General features: G+C 34.0%; 4 protein-coding genes across 10 annotated transcripts; 1 reads left to right on the top strand and 3 right to left on the bottom strand.

The window, feature by feature from the left end:
- Positions 1-1,220: 1,220 nt before the first annotated feature.
- Positions 1,221-3,416, top strand: LOC123893597 (protein BRASSINAZOLE-RESISTANT 1). The gene is made up of 2 exons (XM_045943355.1): positions 1,221-1,716; positions 2,531-3,416. The coding sequence occupies exons 1-2, from the start codon at positions 1,477-1,479 to the stop codon at positions 3,230-3,232; spliced, it is 942 nt and encodes a 313-aa protein (XP_045799311.1). The 5' UTR covers positions 1,221-1,476; the 3' UTR covers positions 3,233-3,416.
- Positions 3,417-4,095: 679 nt separating this feature from the next.
- On the bottom strand, positions 4,096-7,634 carry LOC123893596 (DNA-3-methyladenine glycosylase). The gene is made up of 4 exons (XM_045943353.1): positions 6,963-7,634; positions 5,251-5,395; positions 5,015-5,156; positions 4,096-4,703 (listed from the first exon to the last, which is right to left on the bottom strand). The coding sequence occupies exons 1-4, from the start codon at positions 7,345-7,347 to the stop codon at positions 4,407-4,409; spliced, it is 969 nt and encodes a 322-aa protein (XP_045799309.1). The 5' UTR covers positions 7,348-7,634; the 3' UTR covers positions 4,096-4,406.
- Positions 7,635-8,697: 1,063 nt separating this feature from the next.
- Positions 8,698-13,420, bottom strand: LOC123893594 (J domain-containing protein required for chloroplast accumulation response 1). 6 transcript variants are annotated; one of them, XR_006803518.1, is made up of 10 exons: positions 12,709-13,397; positions 11,142-11,971; positions 10,729-11,057; positions 10,510-10,627; positions 10,205-10,269; positions 10,047-10,109; positions 9,881-9,958; positions 9,549-9,725; positions 8,877-9,014; positions 8,698-8,742 (listed from the first exon to the last, which is right to left on the bottom strand). XR_006803518.1 is itself a non-coding variant. In XM_045943350.1 (9 exons), exons 1-9 carry the CDS (start codon positions 13,128-13,130, stop codon positions 8,976-8,978), a joined length of 2,121 nt encoding a protein of 706 aa, XP_045799306.1. In that variant the 5' UTR covers positions 13,131-13,420; the 3' UTR covers positions 8,698-8,975. The 6 variants fall into 6 exon arrangements, 4 of the variants coding, with proteins under 4 accessions (XP_045799306.1, XP_045799305.1, XP_045799307.1 ...); XR_006803517.1 differs by having other exon boundaries at positions 10,205-10,272; positions 12,709-13,375; XM_045943350.1 differs by having other exon boundaries at positions 8,698-9,014; positions 12,709-13,420.
- Positions 13,421-17,213: 3,793 nt separating this feature from the next.
- LOC123893593 (zinc finger protein GAI-ASSOCIATED FACTOR 1-like) lies at positions 17,214-20,521 on the bottom strand. 2 transcript variants are annotated; one of them, XM_045943348.1, is made up of 4 exons: positions 20,233-20,521; positions 19,733-20,129; positions 19,286-19,452; positions 17,214-18,071 (listed from the first exon to the last, which is right to left on the bottom strand). In XM_045943348.1, the coding sequence occupies exons 1-4, from the start codon at positions 20,294-20,296 to the stop codon at positions 17,512-17,514; spliced, it is 1,188 nt and encodes a 395-aa protein (XP_045799304.1). In that variant the 5' UTR covers positions 20,297-20,521; the 3' UTR covers positions 17,214-17,511. The 2 variants fall into 2 exon arrangements, with proteins under 2 accessions (XP_045799304.1, XP_045799303.1); XM_045943347.1 differs by having other exon boundaries at positions 17,214-18,080; positions 20,233-20,517.
- Between the last annotated feature and the right edge of the window lie 830 nt (positions 20,522-21,351).

Raw genomic sequence — 21,351 nt, 5'->3', positions numbered from 1 at the left:
AGAAAATACCTCGCACTGTGTTAAAAGAAACTCACCCATACCTTGAACCTTACAAGCTTTCCGTCACCAAGATGAACAACTCCACCTTCAACTAGTTCTAGGGATTCAAAAGTATTTATTCTTCAAACACATGTGATAGGAGCTTCCAAAGTCCATGACTCAACACTCCACCGATTCCCAACTTCCACTAGCACCTCCGCACCCTCATAATAAGTTGTTGTTTCAGACGTAACCCTAGTATTCTTAGCACCGCCTCTCCAGACTGATGTCGAGTATTATTATAACCACCTCTTCAGGTTGACCTTGTGTTGGTTATGAATGCATTATGTGTTGCTTTTATTATCTAAAAAAGAAAGATGCAAAATATTTGTTTTTTTAAATAAGACAGGAAAAATAACGTCATACTACTGTCATAATTTGACCGAAAAATATAGAAATTTTGTTAATATTTGATATCAGTGGGTCTCCGCGGGAACCGTGGAAATCTGTGGGGATGAGGATGAGGACAAACATACCTCCGTGAGGACAGGGATGGAGGTAAAATTTCCCCCGCATGCACTTTGAGGGCGGGGAATGGGGGAACTTCCCCCACATATTCCCTACCTCGTTGACATCCCTAATTTCCTTCCCCCGATTACTGTGATTTCTAAGATACGATACCAAATATTTGCATTGCCGTAATTTTTCGCTCCAAATCTATGAAACGTGACGCACATCCAAATAACTTGCAGCATGCAGAAGCAAACATAGGATAATATACCAAACAAGCACTTACTAGTTGAAGCACCGTATTAATCAACCATGGAGCTTGAAATTTTTGACTGAAGAAAGTTTAAAGAGAATCCATCCGTAAAACATAAACAAAAAAGAAAAAGTTCCCAAACAAACAAAAGGCAAAGCAAAAGCTATTCCGCAATATTCCTTCATCGAAAATCGAAGCAGTTCATTCTTCACGTTCCGGACCAAGCCGAGCTAAGCCGAGCCGAGTTGATACTAAGCTGAACTAGTGGGTCCCAATACCAATAATAATTAGTAGGTGATCAGAGGGCAGTCCACATGTTATGTGAGACCTCCACCTCCACGCGACAAAACGCGTGTCTCTCTCAATCACGCGCTTTAATCATTCCACGGTGCTGATCATGCACGTCCTCCGTAGTTTCAGTGAGTCTTCACACACGCTACCATTATTATAATAATAACCGTAAAACAAACTCTGATCTATACATCATTATTTATTGTTTATTTTTCGCTTTCATAAAAAGCAGTGTTCATTTGTTTTTCATTTGTAATAATAGTAGAAGCGTAGAACAAAAAAAAAAAAAAGTTAAGAAAAAAACAAGAACAAGAACTTTGTAGTAGAAGAAAACACTGATATAAATTGAATCGCATTTCTCGTGAGTTCATTTATTTTTCCATTTGGGTCTAAATCAGCTACGACACGGTGTAGAAGATTTCTGTGTCGGAGCTACACTGAGAATGGCTTCTGACGGAGCAACTTCGGCGGCGAACAGTCGGAGGAAACCGTCATGGAGGGAGAGAGAGAATAACAGGAGGAGAGAGAGACGGAGAAGAGCTATAGCGGCGAAGATTTACGCGGGATTGAGGTCTCAGGGGAATTATAATTTACCTAAACACTGTGATAACAATGAAGTGTTGAAAGCTCTTTGTGCTGAAGCTGGTTGGACTGTTGAAGAAGATGGCACTACCTATCGTAGGGTACAAATTCTCTCTCTGTTTTTCTTTTGTTTAGTGTTCTTGGAGATCTTGATTTTTTTTTTTTAATTCATGAATTTGAATCTTGATATTTACTGTTGGATTCAAATCTGTTACTATAATTGTCATGGTTTTTCATTGGATCGAATCTGTTTGTTTCTAATTTTGGGGAAATTTTGTGTGGTTGGGATATTTGTTCTATATTTTTAGTCAAAAGAATTTCAGAATCTGTGTTTTTTTAGTCAAATTAATTTCAGAATCTGTGCTTTTTTCTAGATATTTTTAATTTCTAATGTGGAATTCTTTTAATCAACTTGTTCATTTTTTTTTTAGTGTTTTGTGTTTTTAAGAGTAAGAAATTTGTTGCTGCTTAGTTCAATTTAAGGTAAGTATCTATATTCTATCCATTCAGTTATGCTACATTGAAATCAAAAAGGGAAATTTTCTGTGTGAAATGAAATGCAATGAAACTTAACAATAACAATTGAGCGAGCATAATCTAGTCTAGGGTGATTGTAATTGGAGCTGTGTTTGGAAAATTTAATCTAATTTGACTCTGTTTGGATTGGATTAACTTATTTTAACTTAAAACACTTGTGAGTCTCTTTAGAAGAGCTTATGAAAACAATTTGAAACACCTTCATAAGTTATTTTTCAACTTATTTTCATAAGCAGATAATTTATGAAAACAGTTGGACTTTAATCTTTTCTTATATTATAATCTGTTAATTGAGTTGTTTATACAAACATGATTTTATCTTGTAAGAATTTGGTTTTGGGATATGACGATTATTCTTTGTGAATGAAAACTGAACAGGGAATGAGGGCAGCAACACCAGGCGATGGTGCGGGGAACAGAAACAATCCATTTTCATCGCAAAATCCAAGTCCTCTTTCATCATCATTTCCAAGTCCAATCCCATCCTACCAAGTTAGCCCTTCTTCCTCTTCGTTTCCGAGCCCGTCTCGTATGGATGCAAACAACAACGCATCAAATCTCTTTCCATACGGTCGTACTGTGTTCCCCAACATGTGTCTCCCACCTTTAAGAATATCAAACAGCGCACCTGTGACGCCTCCCATCTCATCACCAACCTCAAGAAATCCTAAACCGATGATTCCCACATGGGAATCGATCGCCAAAGCATCCGCTTCATCGTTCAATCACCCTCTCTTTGCAGCTTCTGCACCCACTAGCCCATCGCACCGTCACCTTTATGCACCGCCTACTATACCTGAATGTGACGAGTCTGATACTTCTACTGTTGAGTCTGGCCAGTGGTTGAACTTTCAAGCCTTTGCAAATGCTGCTAAATCAGTCTCTCCTACATTGAACTTTATGAAACCCGTAATCAATGAGCAGCATAACATGGTGCCTGATACCAGAATGCAAGAGATGAGGATTTCAGAGCCAGAGTTTGGAGTGCAGGTGGTGAAGCCTTGGGTTGGGGAAAGGATTCATGAAGTGGGTTTGGATGATTTGGAACTTACTCTTGGAAATGGAAAGGCTCCCAGTTAATAATGAAGATAGTACATGCATCGGATACATGCATCGGGTTGTATGAGATGTCGTCCAAATGGAACCCTCGATTTCTTTTGAGAAATAGAGAGGATCCCAACTCTTTTATTTTATGTTTGAATCTATATCCAAAACTCTCATTTATTCTCCTTCTTTTAACATATATATAAATATCTTTCTTTAATTTATTAGGATTTGAATCACATAGTACAAATAAAATAAGAATTGTTATTTGATTCAATTCTGTTATTCTGTTTTCTTCTATTTTAATATCCTTTAAAATCCATGGATACCCAAAAGAAGAATGAATTCCTGGTATACTATAGTAAGGGATGGATGAGTAATGGCCCAAAGTTTTTACTACCCTTGTTAACTTGACCAATTTTATAATGGTGAGATATTTGTGTTTAGCAAAACAATGCAATCGGATTCTGTTTTTACTGATGAATTATACAATAGGATTCAGACAGCCAGTTCATGCACAAAACCCAAGCAATCTTTTCTGACAGGTAAAGCACAAGCAGGCTCCTGTATTCTGCAGTACTTTGATTAAGTTATGTTTACTACTAGTACTAGTAATATTTTCAGGAAAATAGTATGAGTATAGTGTTAATAATTTCCTAAATTTTAATTATTACTACTACAGTATGTCATTTTACTAACTTGGAGTCAACTACTAATTAGAAACAAATTTAAGTTATTTTTTAGAGTACAAAATTGACAGAGGAAAATCAATTATCAGTAATGGCTAATGAGGCAAGGAAGGACGCTAACATTAGGCACCTATCAAAAGTACTCTTGAGAGCCCTCCCTTCTTAGGACACTAGTCTTCCCAAAAAGTGCAACATGATACAAAACAGTGGGACATGGAAGCATTATGAATTGTACATAATGCATTTATAAAGTTGGAAATTTATTACAGAACACACAGAAACAGAACCTATCAGCAAGTATCCCAAAAGAAACATACACTTTCACGTGGGGACATAAAAAAAAAACAAGATAAGACCTATCATTTTCTGGTTAGGTTAGGTGCCATACAATTACAAACAGATTAACAAAGAATAAACAAATACATAATCCATATTATGCAATAATCAGTAATACAATCAACCCCACATCTTTAAATATCATCTTCAATTAGACAATCTGTGTCAACTTCAAAGTTCAAATTTTATACTTGTTCTTCCTTAACCTCGGTTTTAATTTCGTTTTTGATTGTTATGTTGCATTCTTCGTGCCTGAAACATGTTAATAAGTGATTATTAACGAGTCCTGATACTTGCATGAACGAATAAACTACTTTGGGTCCAACACATTGGAAACCTCGGCGCATCATATCCTTGCTAATGAGTTCTGCTTTTGGAGTCTTCACAGGTATTTGACGACCATATCTAAATTCATTTCTTATTGGCTTGTTGTTAACAAATTTCCAGCAGTAATTGCTGAATGAACCAAACTCCAGCTGAACCTGTAAAACAGAAAATGAATGGTCATTTAATGTTGGATGCATATATTCTTTCGGAGTTTTGATCTTGAAATTGTAACGGTCAGTCAATTTGAAAGTTAATCTTTCAAATTATAGAACGTCAATCAATTTAGTTTCTTCATCAAAATATTTCTTTTGTAAATATTCATCACAACTAAACAGTATCGTTTTGAGTAGTTTCTTGCTGCATCAAGGGACTAATACATATCGCCTTTACTCAAATTTTCCAATTTTCAAATCTCAACGCATACAAATATAATATCTTTGGAACACAAGATGAATTTTGAAGTTACCTTAAGTAATTGTTTAGCATTTTCCACAATGGCACGGAGTTTTTGTTCTGATAACAAAGGATTACCGTTTATTTTTGGTGTTACCAAATTCTTCTCGGTAAACTGAGCAATTGAGGAGGGGTCAAAATTTTCAAAAAGCTTCCTATAATGACAGATATATATAAAAAAAAAAAGTCAAATAACAAGGAATTATATAAAGATAGAGACATGTCTATAGAGACAGAACAGAGACATGCCTGAATATGTCTCTGTGGTTAAGAATTGCTGGCCAAGTGTGTTCTGCTAATGCTTGTGAAAATACTAGAAGCTCAAATAGCTTTCTATCATCATCAATAACTGGAACACCCCATTCTTTGTCATGGAAACAAGTATAAAGAGGGTCTGTTAAGAATGAAATAGCATTTCTTCATTAGCTATAAAATGCACTGAATAATTCTAAGCGACAACGAAGTTCACAGTCCCATAATTATAAACAAAAAAGTGCATTATGACTTACGAGTTTAATATTTTTTTTTTCTATTTTAGGCATAGAACTAAAAAGAATTAGTGTATGTTTGACATCATGGTGGGTATGTCAGAATCACGGGGGCGACCCACCGTAATTCTGACGTATCTCGTCGTGATTCTGATATACCCATCAAACATAGGCTTAATTTTGATCCATTAAAATCTTTAATATTGTCTACCAATCACAATCTATCTTATATGACTCTTAAAATAGATATATAGATATAATTAAAGTCAAATACTTTTAATAATCATCTAATTCAATGATCTACTAAAAAATGGAGACACGTGGGAACCATACGTGCAAAGATGAAGCGCAACACATATGGTTCCTACTTGTCAAGTAGCCTGACGATTAAAACTCTATCTTTAGCCTTTGATTGGTTTGAGAGAAATAGAGAAGAGAGAGATAGAAAAGAGAGAAATAGATGAGAAGTTGAACATTTATCTTGTTTGGTAAGGAGAGAAATTGAGAAGAGAGAAGAATATTTGGTGGGTCCTACTCACTTTTTCAATCATCTCACAAGCAAGAAGAAAGAGGAGAGAAAGTTAGTTTTTCAATCAATTTACATTATTGTCCTTTTTGTCTTTTTCAAATTGTTCTTTTATTTTTTTATGAATTTTTTTTAGTTAGGGACATTTTGGTACTTTCAAAAATAAGAAACACTTCTTTCTTCTCTATTTCTTCTATCTTTTTCTTATACCAATCAACACATCAAATCTATTTTATCTCTCATATATTTCTCTCTTCTTATATTCTCTCTTACTTATTTCTCTCTTCTCACTTTCTTCTGACATCCAAACATACCCTTAAAGTGAATAAATAGTGTCTGAATTCAAACTTCAGCTCATGCGATCTCTATACCAACTGAACTAAGCTCAAGATGCTATTTAATTTACTCCCTCCGTCCCAATATATAAAACCCTCTTTGACTAAATATACTATTCATTAATCTTATTTTGACCGTATTTTTTTAATAACATATAGATATAAACATTAACATATGAGATCTTGTTTGATTTGTCTTGATGAGTATTTTCAAAATATCAAGTTTTTATAATTTTTACAAGGGTTATGTTAACATGTGCACTTGTTTAATAGAAATAGAAATAGAAATTTACATTTAATAAATAAAAGAATTTAATGTTTAAATAATATAATTCACAAGTTACAAGAAAATATTACTACGTTTGTATTCTTAACATGTGCCTTTGGTGCACATGTTAACATTTTCCTTTTTACAAATAGATAAATAAAGATAATAGTGATCAAAATTGTGCATTGGAATACGTGTAGCGGTCAACTATATCTTATATTTTGGGACGGATGAAGTAATAAATAAAAATTAAAATGCCATACAGGACCTTGAAAGTTGAAAGGGTATATAGAACCAATAAAATATGGGATACTAGTAGTACCAAGATGCAAGCAGAGAGTTACCAGAATTTGGTGTGATCCAATCGCATCTCTTGGACGGTGCTGAGTCCTTATGAGCCGGAGACACGTGGGAACCATAGGTGTTGCGCTTCATCTTTTCACTTCTTCCATTTCCATTCTCAGAGTTGACCTTTTTGACCACTGAATTACCAGAAGAAGATGATGAATCCGAGGAACATGTGCTGTCCGAAGACACCTTATTACTTCCGACAACAACGGTATCACAAATTTCCGGTGGCACTTGTTTCCTTGGTCCCTGTGTTTTCTTCTTCTTCTTCTTACATTTCATTGTTTCTTCATGAACCGTTACTATGTTTCCGCCTGGTTTTAGAATAGCTCGCGGTACTTCAGAAGCACGAGACTCAACAAGCTTCGTGGCTATGGGCATTTTCGGTATTCACTTATTTTTTTAAATTCGTTACTGTGTGTTTTTGGTTTGAAATTTGAAGTGAGTGAGTGAGTGAGGAATTAATGTCCTGAAATAGTTAGTAATAAGCTTAGGCGAAGGGTCGTAGTCAGAATTTTGTTCGGTAACGTTAAGCAAGCATTGGGTGTGTTGTTGTTTGGATTGGAGGGTTAGTTTGCTTTTGTTTGCTTACCGTTAAGAAAAAGAATCCAAAGCCTCTCTACCAAAGGGCACGTAATGGTGTTCGGTACCCATTACCCAACGGCTAGGTGACCCCTCACAATGTCACAATCACAACCATTGACTAAATCCATTTACATTAGTAGATTTCTAGTTCAAACTACTTGGGCTTGGGCCTTCCCCATTAACATACCCTTATTGTTCTTTAGAGACCCTCATATACTCATCAACCCTCCAAAATTTTACATTTTGAACTGTTAGAAAGATATTTTCTATTCGATATCTTTTAGAAATTACGTTCTAATGGGTAATCGGAAGGTGATTTCCGATCAATTCATAAATGCCAATTACACTCTGTCATTGTATTTCCTATTATTGCATTCACATATCAGAACGTAACTTTTGAAATATACCAAGTGGAAGATATATTTCGAACAGTTTAGAACGTATCTTTTTATCCTAATATAAAGGAAAATTTAAGAATTTTGAAGGGCGTGTGTGAGTATATGAGGGGGTCTAAAGAGCAATTGTCTTCTCTTTTACATTGGAGAAAATTGACTCCTTTATATTATGGGGGTTGCTTTTATCTCCCACCTTTACTTGAAAACTGATCCAGTCTAGAAGTACCGTCACAAACAGGCGAAAATACTTGTTTTCCAACTCCATATAGGATAATCTATACAAAACAATGTTTTTTTTATCCATATGGAACTGTACTTTTGAACGGGATCAATTTTCGAGCAAATGTGAGAAGATGAAAACAACTCTTACATTACACTAATAGAGCCATTGCGGTCTCCCGTAGGTTGTTTATTGTTTATTTGCATGTAAGGCTCTACTTTTGCCGACTTGGGCCTGCCATACTTTGGGGCTTTTGTTTGGGTTGTCTTTTGAGGGGAGGTGCCCTTTGTTTGCGGTAAAATACATAAGAAAATGCTAATGAGTGTCATCAGGACAATTAAGAAGACAAATATAAAAATATCATCTTGAAAAGTGGTGTAATTAAAAGAGTTCAAAAAATCATAGAACTGTATGAATTTCTAAATCATAGAACTGCTGTTAACATTGAAATATAGCATCAAGAATATGCATCAACGAATAATGAACATCAAATAAAAGTCACCAGTACAAAGAAAATTAAGAGACATAATATGCTAATACATAGACCACAGCTTGAACTCTGTTGTCTTGCATTTCCTGAGGATGTAGATATATTTAGTTATTTACTGTGCCAATAGATAAAAGAATACTTTGTATGCATACCAGAGTGGAGTCATTCATTTATATATTTTTACAATTAAACTAGCTACAAAATATGAAGTATCACTTACAATTTTAATAAGAATAACATCTATTCCCTTATTGCAGAAAGCAGCTTCCGATAAGGTATCAACGAGAGCTTTTTCTCATGTTGGTATTGAGTATTGACATTAGAGTGCACCGATCATATTGAATTGAGTCCATGCCTCCTGCATTGTAAATATATACTTTATACATTCTGTTCAACTTTTGTAAGATCGCGGTGAGTTAACTTGGGTTACAAGCTAAAGAAGAATGCCAAAACTAGAGTCTAGAGACATAAACCCAGATTGTAAATAGCAAAACAGATTTTGTCTTCATCTCAAAAATTAAATGCATTATCCATTTGAAACAAAGTAAATTAAATGATCAAAATCAATTGCATCCTAAATTTTGCCTCATACCAAATATGTGGGAATGTATGTACAATGGTATAATTTCTTGATATTTTTATGACAGAAAAAAGTGGTCTGTGCAATTCAAGTTCGGGCTTGTGTTTGTTACTGCTGAACTAATTCAGACGTCACTAACTCACCGTGAAGCTTTGTATTCCTTACGAGATACAAAGCTGTCTCTTTGTACTATCTCGCCAATAGCAAAACATGTTAAGATGTGGAATGTTTATGACTAATTTCAAGCAAGATTCTAGACATTATGAAAGAGACAAAATTGCTAATGCTAATTAGTTAACACAAACATATTACCTGTAAAATATCAAAAACTTTTTCTGCAATGTACTTTTGTTCTGAAGTAGCACCCTTTTGCTGCAACTTATCTGGATGCAGAGTGAGTAAAGCTCTTTGATAAGATCTTTTCACCGCATTCCCTTCAATTACATCAACAAGTGGCACAGGCTTCCAGCCACAGTTTGGCCAAAGTACCTTTATTCATGTTGGAACCAATTTTAAGTTTTTAACATGATTACATACTTAGATGGAACCAAGGATCTCAAAAGGATAAATAGAAAATATGGAATGTTCAATCAAATGGATTAAGAATAGTAAAGTAGTACACGAACATATTTATTTTTTCTTACGTATTGTAGTGTTGACAGCAGCGAGCGTATGTTTCCTTCCTTCCCTTTCGACCATTGTTGTATCTTTTTATCAATGACCTACATTGTGTGCAGAAATATATATGCTTAATATTGTTCTTCTACAAGTTGATGAAAACAAAACATGTGTAGGTAAGTTGCAAATTACTTGGATTTCTTGAATTTCTTGGTTTTGTGAGACCTCATCTTCATCTTGGGATAATACTTCAATCTGCAAATTCCAACTCAGGAGTTTATCCACATAACATAAGCACATAAATTAAAAAAATTAACTCTTGAAACTTATTCAATTTAACAATGGAATACCGTGAAATTCTCATGGAAGGACTCGTCTTGATCTCCGATATCAGCAAATGAAATGTCTGGAATATCTGCTAACAAAATCAAGTTGTTCCATCACATATTTTAAATATCAAGTATTCAAACCAAAGAATATCTTCAGAGTTTAAAGTCGATCAATGATCAGTGGAAGTGTAAAAAAATTTACAAGTGAGCACATTGATGTGGTAATTAAGGTTTTCTACTTGCAAAGAATAGCATATAATAGTTTCTGAAATAGGTACCACCATATTATTAATTGATCGTGTCGAAATTAATTAACTAAGGAGTACCTGATGCTGAGATATCATCCTGCTGTGGCAAATCATTGGCCGGCATATCAAGCGTCTCTACGGTATAGATCTTCTTGGACTTTTCAGGAACTCCATCCACTTGTGAGAATTGAAACAACTGTAAATAAATCTTAAATACCTCATTAAAATGTATTCAAATAATTGACATCCTTTTAATATTGTGAGTATCTTCTTCAGATGCGACACGACAACACTTACATCATCATTTGCCTTTACAGCTCCTTTCTGCTTGTATGTATAACCTTGAGGTCGAGATTTGGAGTCATCTTTAGGTTTTGTTACAGCTTCTTGGTTGAATATTTGAACAAAGTCTTTGACCTTCCCTTTAACTCGACCTTTCCCCATACTTCTGCCTGGGCTTAATGAACCCCGGGAAGTAGCTTTGCTATATTCTACACCTTTCGTGGAAACTGTCTTTCGCTTTTCATCTTGCTTCTTTGGATTAATAGGAATATCAAAATTGGAAGACAACTTTGAGCTTTTCGCCATGTTTTCTTCTCTCCCCTTTCGAGTAATCTCATCATTATCTGACATATATAATTATCGACAGTTATGACAGGGTGGTAAATCACACACACATACACATAACAGAATACCAAAGATGGCTTTACCTTGTTTTACATTACTTTTACTAAATAGAGAATGTAATGATTTGATCTCATGTTTCTGAGTTTCACTAGCAACTTCATTTTTTTCATAGATGACCGACTCACTTGTAGAATGAGTACTTGATTCTGTTTTAGTGTCATATGAGATAGGACTACCAAGAACATCCTTAATAAGTGTTTGACGGCTGCTCAACGAATCTGATTGAGGTTTGGCAGAAACTTTATGTTCTACAGTCTGGTGTGAATCTATCTTGTTTTGAGTAGTTGTGGAAGCAGTTAACACATCTTGTTCTTTATTTCTCGTCAAAGAAGAACCATTGTATATTATAGGACTATCATTTGCAATGGTAATCTCAGTGACCATAGATTCTTTAAAACTATCATTTTCTGTGGTTATCTCAGTGACGATCCATTCCTTAGCGCTCGAGCTTTTCTCAAGTTTAACCTTATCCTTTGTCCTTGAGATTCTGTCTGTCCTAAGCGGCATTGCCCAAGGCACACCTTTACTTGCCCATTTGTATATTGAGAAATGGAACTTATCATTACTGGTATTATTAACAGAAACTTCAGTGATAGATGCGTCGTGTTTCATATTGTTTCCTTTGTCTACTTCATCATATAGGCTCGATTTTGAAAACTCCTTTGATAAGAGACTTTGCCGGGAAGATGGTTTTAAATCGTTTTGCAACTCCTTATGTTGAGCTGAAAATCTAGATAGATGAGAATCTGAGAAGGCTAATCCATTTGAAGCAGCAATACCGATTTCGAGTGGATTCCTTGGAGGGGAACCAAATGTTCGAAGGTCCGCCCCTTTTGCCATTATGGCTGGAAGGCTGTGAATTTCGGAGGAGTAAATATCAGAGGCAAATTGAAGATGAACAAGGCATTATTGCATTGCTTTGATATTAGAAGTAGCTAAACAAGAAATTATGAATAACATGTTATCATCATCATATAAAAAATATATTATCAACTGAGTTGACCTTTATTTTTTAACATTTCCAAGTTTGGACATGTTAATTCTGAATAATCTTCTCACATTGTCATTTTGTTAGTTTATAACAATTCAATTTTAACTTCTACAAAATCCATAGGGAAGTGCTAGCAATATACACTCTCTAACACACATTTTTCAACCGACTCTCTTTCTGCTGATTAAAATTTATAAAAGAGTGTGTAACTAACATTGTTCAAATTGATAAATTAAATTCAAATTTAGAACCTTAGGTCAAGCTAGAAGATATCTTATCATCTCATTTAAGTGCTCTTGGTTTGGGGTAATATGCATCGGAAAATACTACTCATGGTTTTATTTGATACGCATTTAATTTAATGTAAAAAGTTTTACATCATTAACAAATCACAACTAATCATATGTGTGACTTTACTAGTAGTTATCATTAAGAAAAAGGATAACGTGCACTATTGGTTTACACTGACGTTCAATGAAAAATCAATATTTTGCCGTTAAAATTATACCATAAAATTGACTGAAAGTGTAAAATTATACCATAAAATTGATTTTTGTTTTACTAGTTTAAAGAGAAGGTGAAAAAGTGAAAAGAAAAACCTGAAGGATGATGATGATGTAGGAAGAGAAGATGCAAGTGGTTGAAGAGCAGGACTGAAAGCAGCACCATCACGTTTCTTTGGTGTTGAACTTCCACTCTGTGGCTGAGATTCTTCTCCTCCAAATATATCATCAAAGAAATCTTTAGCTTTTTTATTAGGATAACGCCTCCTACTCCTAATTCCACTATCTTCACCAAACACAGGTTTCTCTCTTTCATTCTCCACTGGCCAACTACACCAACCTGTTTCACTTTCCTCTCCACTCACCGATTCATTTACCGATGACCTGCGCCGTGGTGGACCCCCAAATACGTCGTTAAAATCAACGTCCGATTTCCTCTCTGATGTGCTCGGGTCGTCGTCGTCATATCCTAACAGAATTCTCTCTCGTTGTTCAGGATAAGAATATACTCTCTCCATTCAACAAGCAATTCACAATTCAAAATCTGGCGGGAAATTGTTAGTGCAGAGTAGAGCAGAGAAGTTTTTTATGAGAAACAGTTATCATGTCTGGGAAGAGACTTTTATGAGAAGCATCTATCTGTAATATAGACCAGATACATCAATTTTTGTCGACTCATATATGTCTGAGTAGGAGTTTTACATAAAAGGACAGTGTGGTGGGTAGTATTGAGGAAATCTAATAGCAATTGCAAAACCACAAAATAATAGTATATGGATAAAGTGAGAATAATTTGAAGGATAATTTTGTGACACTAATTAAATCAACTGTCTACATATAATAACCGATTTGAATACACCACAGCCTCTCATTTTTCCTCTCTGGCTTTTGTCTTTTTTTTCTTTCAACGATACTTTGTTTGTTTGCTAAACATCCCCCAAACTCAAATAGAATATCATTTCTAATAAAAAAAACATTACAAGTTATATATTAAATTAATTTAAAAAACAAACAAGCTTAACTATGATTAATTAAGGCCTAAAGGTTTAACTAAAAACTATTGCTATTTGCGATAGGACTATTGAAATTTTAGGTTGGACTTAACTCAACCCTACAAAATCGGCCTGTAATACGAAGATTACCATTAGTGTAGGACTTCTTAACAAGGACAAGGAAACATAGCAATTAAACATGCTGCAAGAGTCCAGAATATACACAAACATTGTGGTTTGAGGAAAGAGCCAAATCGTACTGGTAACCAATAAAATTTCCCTGTTCAATGCAGAAGAAACCAAAAAGCAACCAAACAACGGAGGAAACATCAAATTTTAAGATAGGAAACAGGTTCAGAACAATATTAAGATGAGAAACAAGTTTCAAACTAGTAGTTTTAAGGTTATGTACAAGTATTTTGACATTTCTTAATCTTAAAATTAGTTTGAAATTTGTTATTCCTATAATAAAAATGAAAAATAAAATAAAGTTAAACTAATTCTCATATTAACACTCCACCTGTCCTGTCCCGTATTAAAACTTAGTTGAATATTTTTCAAATATTAAAAAACTTATATATGAAATGAAATATCTGTGAGAAATCGAGTAATGAAATATCTGGTGTGAATATAAAAAGAGAAAGAATTTACTAAAGCTGGCCCAATAAAAAGAATAAAACAATGGACTTATGCAGGTGTGGCCCAATAAGAAATTTATAGATTTCTTTGGAAACTTTCTCAACGCACCCACCATTTTCTCGCGCACTCCCCAAAAAATTCGGAAAACATTTCCCGAATTTTTTATAGTGTAAATTTTACACTAAAAAACAGTTCGGAACGTATTTTCCGAATTTTTTTAGGTGCGCTAGGGAGTGCGCGAGAAAATGGGTGGGTGCGTTGAGAAATTTTCATTTCTTTGGTGGTAGAAGTAAGAGAATTTTTTTATGCCCGTAAGTTCCCCTGAATTTATCTAAATACTCTTATTATTTAAGTAGTGAACTATTCGCAACTTAAATAGACGATATGTAAAATCTTTGATGGCAAATTAGTTTCTGATTAAAGATAGTTTGGTTAAACGTGACATTTTTTATTTCGGGGTTGTTGAAACTTAACCTCATTTATTTTTTGAATGTAATTTTTCTCATAAGGTACTTCACATCCGTTATAATATACTTAACATTGAACTCTGGCCTTCCCTTTGTAACATTTTTGTTCATACTTTCACATCCATGCTTCACATTTATCACACTTCACATTAGGAGGTCCCAAGGATGCATATTCAGTGGGGACTAAAAATGAGAAACACTGTTAGGAAATCATCATGACAGGAAATTAATATATTGAACATATCAATAAATTGATACCAAAGAACAACATACACCGGGACAGGTACAAATGTTGTTACTCACGCGGATATGAGAATGCGTACGAGTATTTTTTCAAACTGCGGGTATGAGGATGAGTCTGTAGTATGATATACATACCCTACCCATTATCATCCCTAATAATTTGTTGTAACTTTATTTTTTTTTCCTTTGCTTTATTGTAGATTTTTCGCTCTATCTTAACTTCTTTTTGTTCTAGTTTGTGCACTTTTTGTGTAAAAATAAAAATTTTAATATTTGTTTTGATTAAAAAAAAATTACTAATCGTTTTGAAATAGTGATGATTGACGCTGAACTTGATAGGGAGAATCACGGTTCAATCCCCGCAACTGCGATTAAGAGGAGAATGAAACTATTTGATGTCAAAACTAATATGAACTAAATTAAACGATCCGGTGGACCAGATACTAATGGTAAAAAAATTAAAAAATTAAAGCATCGGTGAATATCGCCCCTTGGTCAACTGACAACTGCTATGTTGTACAGTGTGACTTGGCACATTAAGTGTATATGTGCTGTGTGGCTGTCACATAATTGCCATCTCGGATGGACCACTTTGCCTCAAAATTTTGTGAAGTTCAAATGATTTTGGGACAGTTTGCTGCTTATCTTTGTTTGCACAACAATGTGATCGTCGAATCTGATTCATTAGAAGTGGTCCATGTTTGACTTTAAAAGTTCAAACAATAATCCCATATCTCTTCTATTGGGTGTAATCTGTTGACTCATGTTTAAAGAGTTAATTTTATAGGTATAAAATTATTTTGATATGTTTGGGTGATGTCAATTATAATTGATTTTAATTAAGATATTGAGTTTAAATAGTTAATGAGTTCCGTTTAAGATGAATCGTTTGGAAGAATCTGAGTTTGATTTCTAGTGTTATAATTTTTTGTCACACTTTACTTACTTTGCGGTCGAATTCTGAATTATCGAAGTCATTTTCTCTAATAATCAAAGAGTTAATACCAAAAAGAAATTATAATATATTTTAATTTGAAATTAGGAGTGCATGTTTGATTTTGTAGTGAGTAAAATTAATTTTGAGTGAATTGATAATGTCCAATTAATTCTTGGTGAAATTGAGCATAATTGGTTTTACTGTGGTACATCCAAACCAGAATCCACTTTACATTCAACTCTTTTAAGAAAATCAATTTATTCAAAACTATATTCTCTTACATTAAAGTTTATTAATCATTCAAGTTCAACCACTTAAACATTTCAATGATACCATGTTCAATCAATGAGGATATGTTTATGTTGGATAAATATCATATCTCAAACGATAACACAAGGAACTAAAGTATCAAGAAAGAAACGGAGCCAGTGGCGATTATGCCGTCTGGCAAGCCCGGCACATGTCGGGGCTGCCTTTTTTTTTTTTTGTAATAATAAGAAACAACAAAAAATAAAAATAAAAGAAAGAAACGCATTTCGTAAAGGTACCGTACGAAACATATTTAGTCTCTAATGTTTATTTTAGGTTTCAATTTGGTCCCTTATTTTTTAAAAGTTTCAAGTTGGTTCCTTATGTTATTGATCTCAACATAAGTTGGTCGTTTTCGTTAAATTTTGAGTTAATTTTTTCTAACTTTTTGTTAAATTTTGAGTTAATTTTTCTAAAACATTCACATAGTACTCTCCTAAGTGGTCTACGTACACAAATTCATTAGAAAAGTCGATGATTTAAACTAAAATTTGAGGAAAATGACCAACTTGAAACTTTTAAAAAATAAGGAACCAAATTGAAACCTAAAATAAACATAACAAATCAAATATGCAATTAATTCTAATTTTTAACAACCTAAAACCTTCTCAATCTATAATCTTTGTTTGATGACTTGATGGTGTTTTGAATTTTAAAATTTGTTAAGTTGTTTTGATTGTATAAATAAGTAGTTTAATATAATTATATACGTTGATGTGGATTCAGTTTTCATTGTAGTCTCTTATTTAGTTGAACCTTAATTATATTGGAAACATGACTATACTCTTGCATGTTATTTCTTGTTTAAAAATTTCTTCCAAAATTAGATATTGAAAAACAGAGTTTAAATATTTCTATATTCGAAATTTGGGTTGATAAAATTCCCTCCAAAAATTTGTCCAGACTCCCTAACAATCCTGGAGTCGCCACTGAACGGAGCCATATCAACAATTTGATGATTGAGAGCGCACTTGTTACGTTTACAGAAAACACATCATATAAAAAAGACATATATATACACATTATAAATAAATATTCTAAAATTAGTAGTTGTTTTTACAATGAATCATCATTTATATGACTAGAGAGCTCAAATAGTGATGCCAAACATATAGAGAAAGCGAGTATGCTGATTTACCAGCAAAACAAAAACAAAAGCTCTTGGGGTGGGCTAGTGCCGACACAACTAGTTGTTCCCAACTTTAAGCTCTTGTCTATGCACTCGAGTCGATTTTTGGGAGGAATGACTGAACTCTGAATTGCCAAAGTTCATTTTCTAAAAACCAGAAAGTTAACATTTAAAAGTTCTTGTTTATGCGGATGAATCGAAGTTCCCTCCAAAAGATGTGAGCAAAGCAGAAAGATCATCATCTCTACCCAATCCCATGCTTAGACCAAGAAGATCACGGGTCATGGGCTGGTCCGATGAGCCCATAATCTCATTCCCACAGGGTAGTAGTCCAAGCCCAAGGTAATCTGTCACAAGCTCATTTTCTTGTTTTACATTACCATGGACATTCCATTTATCTGAAGTGGTGCTGCTAATACTGACACTGTTTTCTTTCAAGCCTAAAGCATGAAGCAAGGATGAATTGGATGAACGTGAACCCATTTGAGCAGCTTTTTGGAGTAATGCAGTGGCAGATAATGCAGGACTGTAGTGGGGAAGAGGGTACTGATCATTGTTGTTGTTGTTGTTATTGGAGAGATAGAGTGGTGTGAAAAGTGAGAGGGTTGTCGGTTCTGTGACAGAGAAAGATGTGGTGGGGCAATCCGAGTGAGCCAAGCTTGTCATGAGGCTGCTGAATGAGGAACAACAACTGGTAGAAGTGGAAGCATTTGAAGATGGAGGTGACAGCTTTGTTGGGTTTTCTGCAATATCTGATTTCACACGAAGCAAAAACGATCATGAAAAATAAAAATTGATGGATAAGCATAAGACAAGGAATTATAAGAATTTTAAAAGTTGCAAATGGATAAATTGACTTGAATGAGAATGTAAAAGAAAAATCCATATATTATAACCTGAAACAGAAAGGGAAGAAAAGCTTGGCCATTGAATGCATATAGCAAAAATGGAAACAATTATAGTGACATTTTTTTTTTGGGGTAGATACACGAAATGACAAAGATATTATAAACTCACACATACAAGTGAGGGAGTCGGGGTTCTAACCCCAGTCATGACGTCCGACTTAACAATTTGGGCATTTTTTGTCAGTTGAGCTAGGACTTGTGGACTTTCGATATATTGACATTTTCTTTATTTTCCCCTTTTAACTAATACTTACATATACTTCATTTTCTTTAATAAATGGGAAGAAAAGCAATAAGTGTTTATAATTAGAGAGAAAGAGGGATTATAAAACACATACATCTAGTCTAGACTCTAGATACAGTTTAAATTAGTCTTTTGTTAATAGAAAAACATAAATTAGTCTTTCCCTTCTAAGTGTTTATAGTGTGGACACTATTTTTGGTTAAATTATGATCCATATTGTGGGCTGCATTACTACATAATAACATAGAAAAACAAAATAAAAATAAAATAAATGTAAGAGACAAAATAAAACACACATCTGTGATCTGTCAGGTTCAAATCATGTCAACTTCATTAGTCCAAATAGATAGGATATACTGTAGATAGATAATTTTATCAAAATAATTGTATTGCTATAAGTAAACAATCTTAAAACCACATTACATTAGAAAAAGAACGGATGAATTATAAGCCAGTAGGTTTGATCTAGTGGCGAGAGGTTTGGATAATACTAAGAGATCCTGTGTTCGTTCCTCTACTCCATTGTAAACAAAAAAAATGGATGAATTATTGTTTGAGAGTAATTCAATTTATTGTTATTTAAGTTGTCCAATCCTTCCTATTCCAAAAGTAAAAACAGATTTGCTTCCAAATAACCAAGCTCAAGTGGGTAATAAAATTCACTTGAAGAACAAATAATTCAGGAGAATCCAAATTCACTTGATAAGATTTTTTTTAACTTCCAAATTACTAGAGCTTTTTGTTTTTTAACAGAAGAGATTACCCCGAAAGTTAGGAAACAAATTATTAGCACAATAAGTGATACCTGAGTTGTGAACAGAGGACAAAGTAGGAGGAGACGCCACAGATATTGTTGATGGAGTAAGCGGAGGCGTTGGAGGTGCAGATGAACCCACAACATTGCTACCTTCTTTCGCACTCTTTTCCGCTAACACTTCACAGAACGCTTTGTGCGTAACAAAACTATCTCTCCTATAATCAACAAATAATATAAATAAAGGGTCATGCTAAACAGTGCCTTTGGGGCAAGGGCACTAGTTAAGCATACTAAAAAAGGAAACAAATGATAAAGTTAATGATGAGAGAGAATAACTTTTCACATCATTAAAACATTGAATGCACAATTTACGAGATAAAACTTCTATATTTGTATCCTTAACTAGTGCCCGGGACACTATTTAGCATTTTCCATAAATAAATAAACAGAAGAAGAAGAAGAAGAAAAATGAAAGAAGAGGGAAAAGAAATGAACCTAGAGAAGAAGGAGCCACAATCACATTTATACTCTCTATTTCCACAACTCTTCATATGTGCTTTACAATCAGATTTGACAGCGTAATTTTTAGAACAACGTTCACATTTCCACTTTTTCTCACCGTGCTTTCTACTAAAGTGCTTTTTCACGCCGGTCAGATCACCTAACGCTCTTGACGGATTGTGGTGTACACAAGAAGGTTCAGGACATACGTACACTTTCTTGCGGATTTCTTCACTCGCTCGCTGCCGAAGCTTCCACGGCATGTTATGTCCTCGCCGGTGAAGTTGAAGATTCTGTTCCCGTTGAAATCCTTTGTTGCAGATCTCACATATGAAACGGTTCGTCGTTAACAGAGTTTTTGGTGATAAAGCGATTACTTCAGCATTTGGATCTGCAAATGGAAACACCAAAAAAGTAATAATAATTAATATTATTAAGTTTAATTGATGATTTATAATATAATTATTGATATTAATAATTATTATATACTCCACCTGGCATTCCAGCGAGGCTTCGCTTCTTTTTTGGCGGTGTCGGTGTTGGAGAAAGTGGCGGCATTGGTGAAGGAAGGTAGTAGTTGAGTTGAGTTGAGTTGTTGTGTAGTGAGTGTTCACCACGGTGAGATGGAGAATCGGCGATAAACGTTAACCGCCGGTACGAGGCGGCGGAAAAATTGGTAGAAGAGAGAAGAGTGTAATAATTTGTTATTCTTTTTTCAATTTGAGTAGTACGATATGAATCATATGATGTGCAAATTTGACAAATACTAATACTAACTAGGATAAAGTTGTGCTACCTAGTTAACCATGGTTGAGTTAGAATGGAATATTTGTCCATCACTATTTTTAGATGTATTTAGTATTTACTAGTATTATTTTTCTTAGATATTCTTTGATGTGATTTCAAAGAATTTAAACTTTTTCCACTATTATGCGGCGGTCATACTAAACATCAAAGATCTTCTTCGATTGAATTGAGAAGTTTGCTTTCTCATTCTCTTAGGGAAGATAATTCTAGTGTACATTTTTTGACGAAGTTAGGATCATCTATTGATGACAAATTGACTTTTACAAATCCCTGCATACAGAGATAAAGAGCATTCTCCGATCTGATGCTTTAAGGGTGCTTCAGCCTCGTGCTTGATTTTTTTTTTTCTTGCCAATTTTTGCTATTGTACCAAAAAAAAAACACTAAACCTTAAACTATCGCAAACACGTAACCAGTTAACTTGCATACTCTTGTTATTTAAAAGATTTTTGAATATGTAGTAACTTATATTTATCTTATGATATAGATAACCTATACAAATTTATAAGTTGTTTTTAGTTTGTTTTAAGTATTTTTTATAAAAAAGGTAATTTAAATATTTCATTAAACACGCGAAAATAAATTTCGTGAATGGAACATGTAAACTTGTTTTGATACTGTCAAAAAAAAAAAAAAACTTGTTTTGATTATTTTTTGATACATACATCTGTTTTGATGGGACTAAGAAACACAGCTGTAAGGTATTGATATCATATATGAAATGACCCTACCCCTACGCTTGCCATTTGCATAATGTCAAAAAGAAAAAAAAATGTAACAATCATTTCAAATTTGATTATGTTTTC

Source organism: Trifolium pratense, linkage group LG7, assembly GCF_020283565.1.
Source record: "Trifolium pratense cultivar HEN17-A07 linkage group LG7, ARS_RC_1.1, whole genome shotgun sequence".
Lineage (NCBI taxonomy): Eukaryota > Viridiplantae > Streptophyta > Magnoliopsida > Fabales > Fabaceae > Trifolium > Trifolium pratense.
The sequence above is the reverse complement of the archived record's forward strand: the minus strand, read 5'-3'. Positions and strand labels throughout refer to the sequence as shown.

Bases quoted from the DNA above. Each gene is read 5' to 3' on its own strand.
- LOC123893597 (XM_045943355.1), top strand. From the start codon at position 1,477: ATGGCTTCTGACGGAGCAACTTCGGCGGCGAACAGTCGGAGGAAACCG. The intron at 1,717-2,530 runs GTACAAATTCTC...AAAACTGAACAG, and splicing joins ATGGCACTACCTATCGTAGG to GGAATGAGGGCAGCAACACC.
- LOC123893596 (XM_045943353.1), bottom strand. From the start codon at position 7,347: ATGCCCATAGCCACGAAGCTTGTTGAGTCTCGTGCTTCTGAAGTACCG. The intron at 5,396-6,962 runs GTAACTCTCTGC...CATTCTTAACAG, and splicing joins TTGGATCACACCAAATTCTG to ACCCTCTTTATACTTGTTTC. The intron at 4,704-5,014 runs GTAACTTCAAAA...TCTGTTTTACAG, and splicing joins ATGCTAAACAATTACTTAAG to GTTCAGCTGGAGTTTGGTTC.
- LOC123893594 (XM_045943349.1), bottom strand. From the start codon at position 13,130: ATGGAGAGAGTATATTCTTATCCTGAACAACGAGAGAGAATTCTGTTA. The intron at 10,628-10,728 runs GTAAGTGTTGTC...ATTTATTTACAG, and splicing joins CTGTAAAGGCAAATGATGAT to TTGTTTCAATTCTCACAAGT. The intron at 9,015-9,548 runs GTAATATGTTTG...TTTACAATGCAG, and splicing joins AAGTTTTTGATATTTTACAG to GAGGCATGGACTCAATTCAA.
- LOC123893593 (XM_045943347.1), bottom strand. From the start codon at position 20,296: ATGCCGCCACTTTCTCCAACACCGACACCGCCAAAAAAGAAGCGAAGC. The intron at 20,130-20,232 runs GTGGAGTATATA...TTCCATTTGCAG, and splicing joins AAGCCTCGCTGGAATGCCAG to ATCCAAATGCTGAAGTAATC. The intron at 19,453-19,732 runs GTTCATTTCTTT...TGTTGATTATAG, and splicing joins TGTGGCTCCTTCTTCTCTAG to GAGAGATAGTTTTGTTACGC.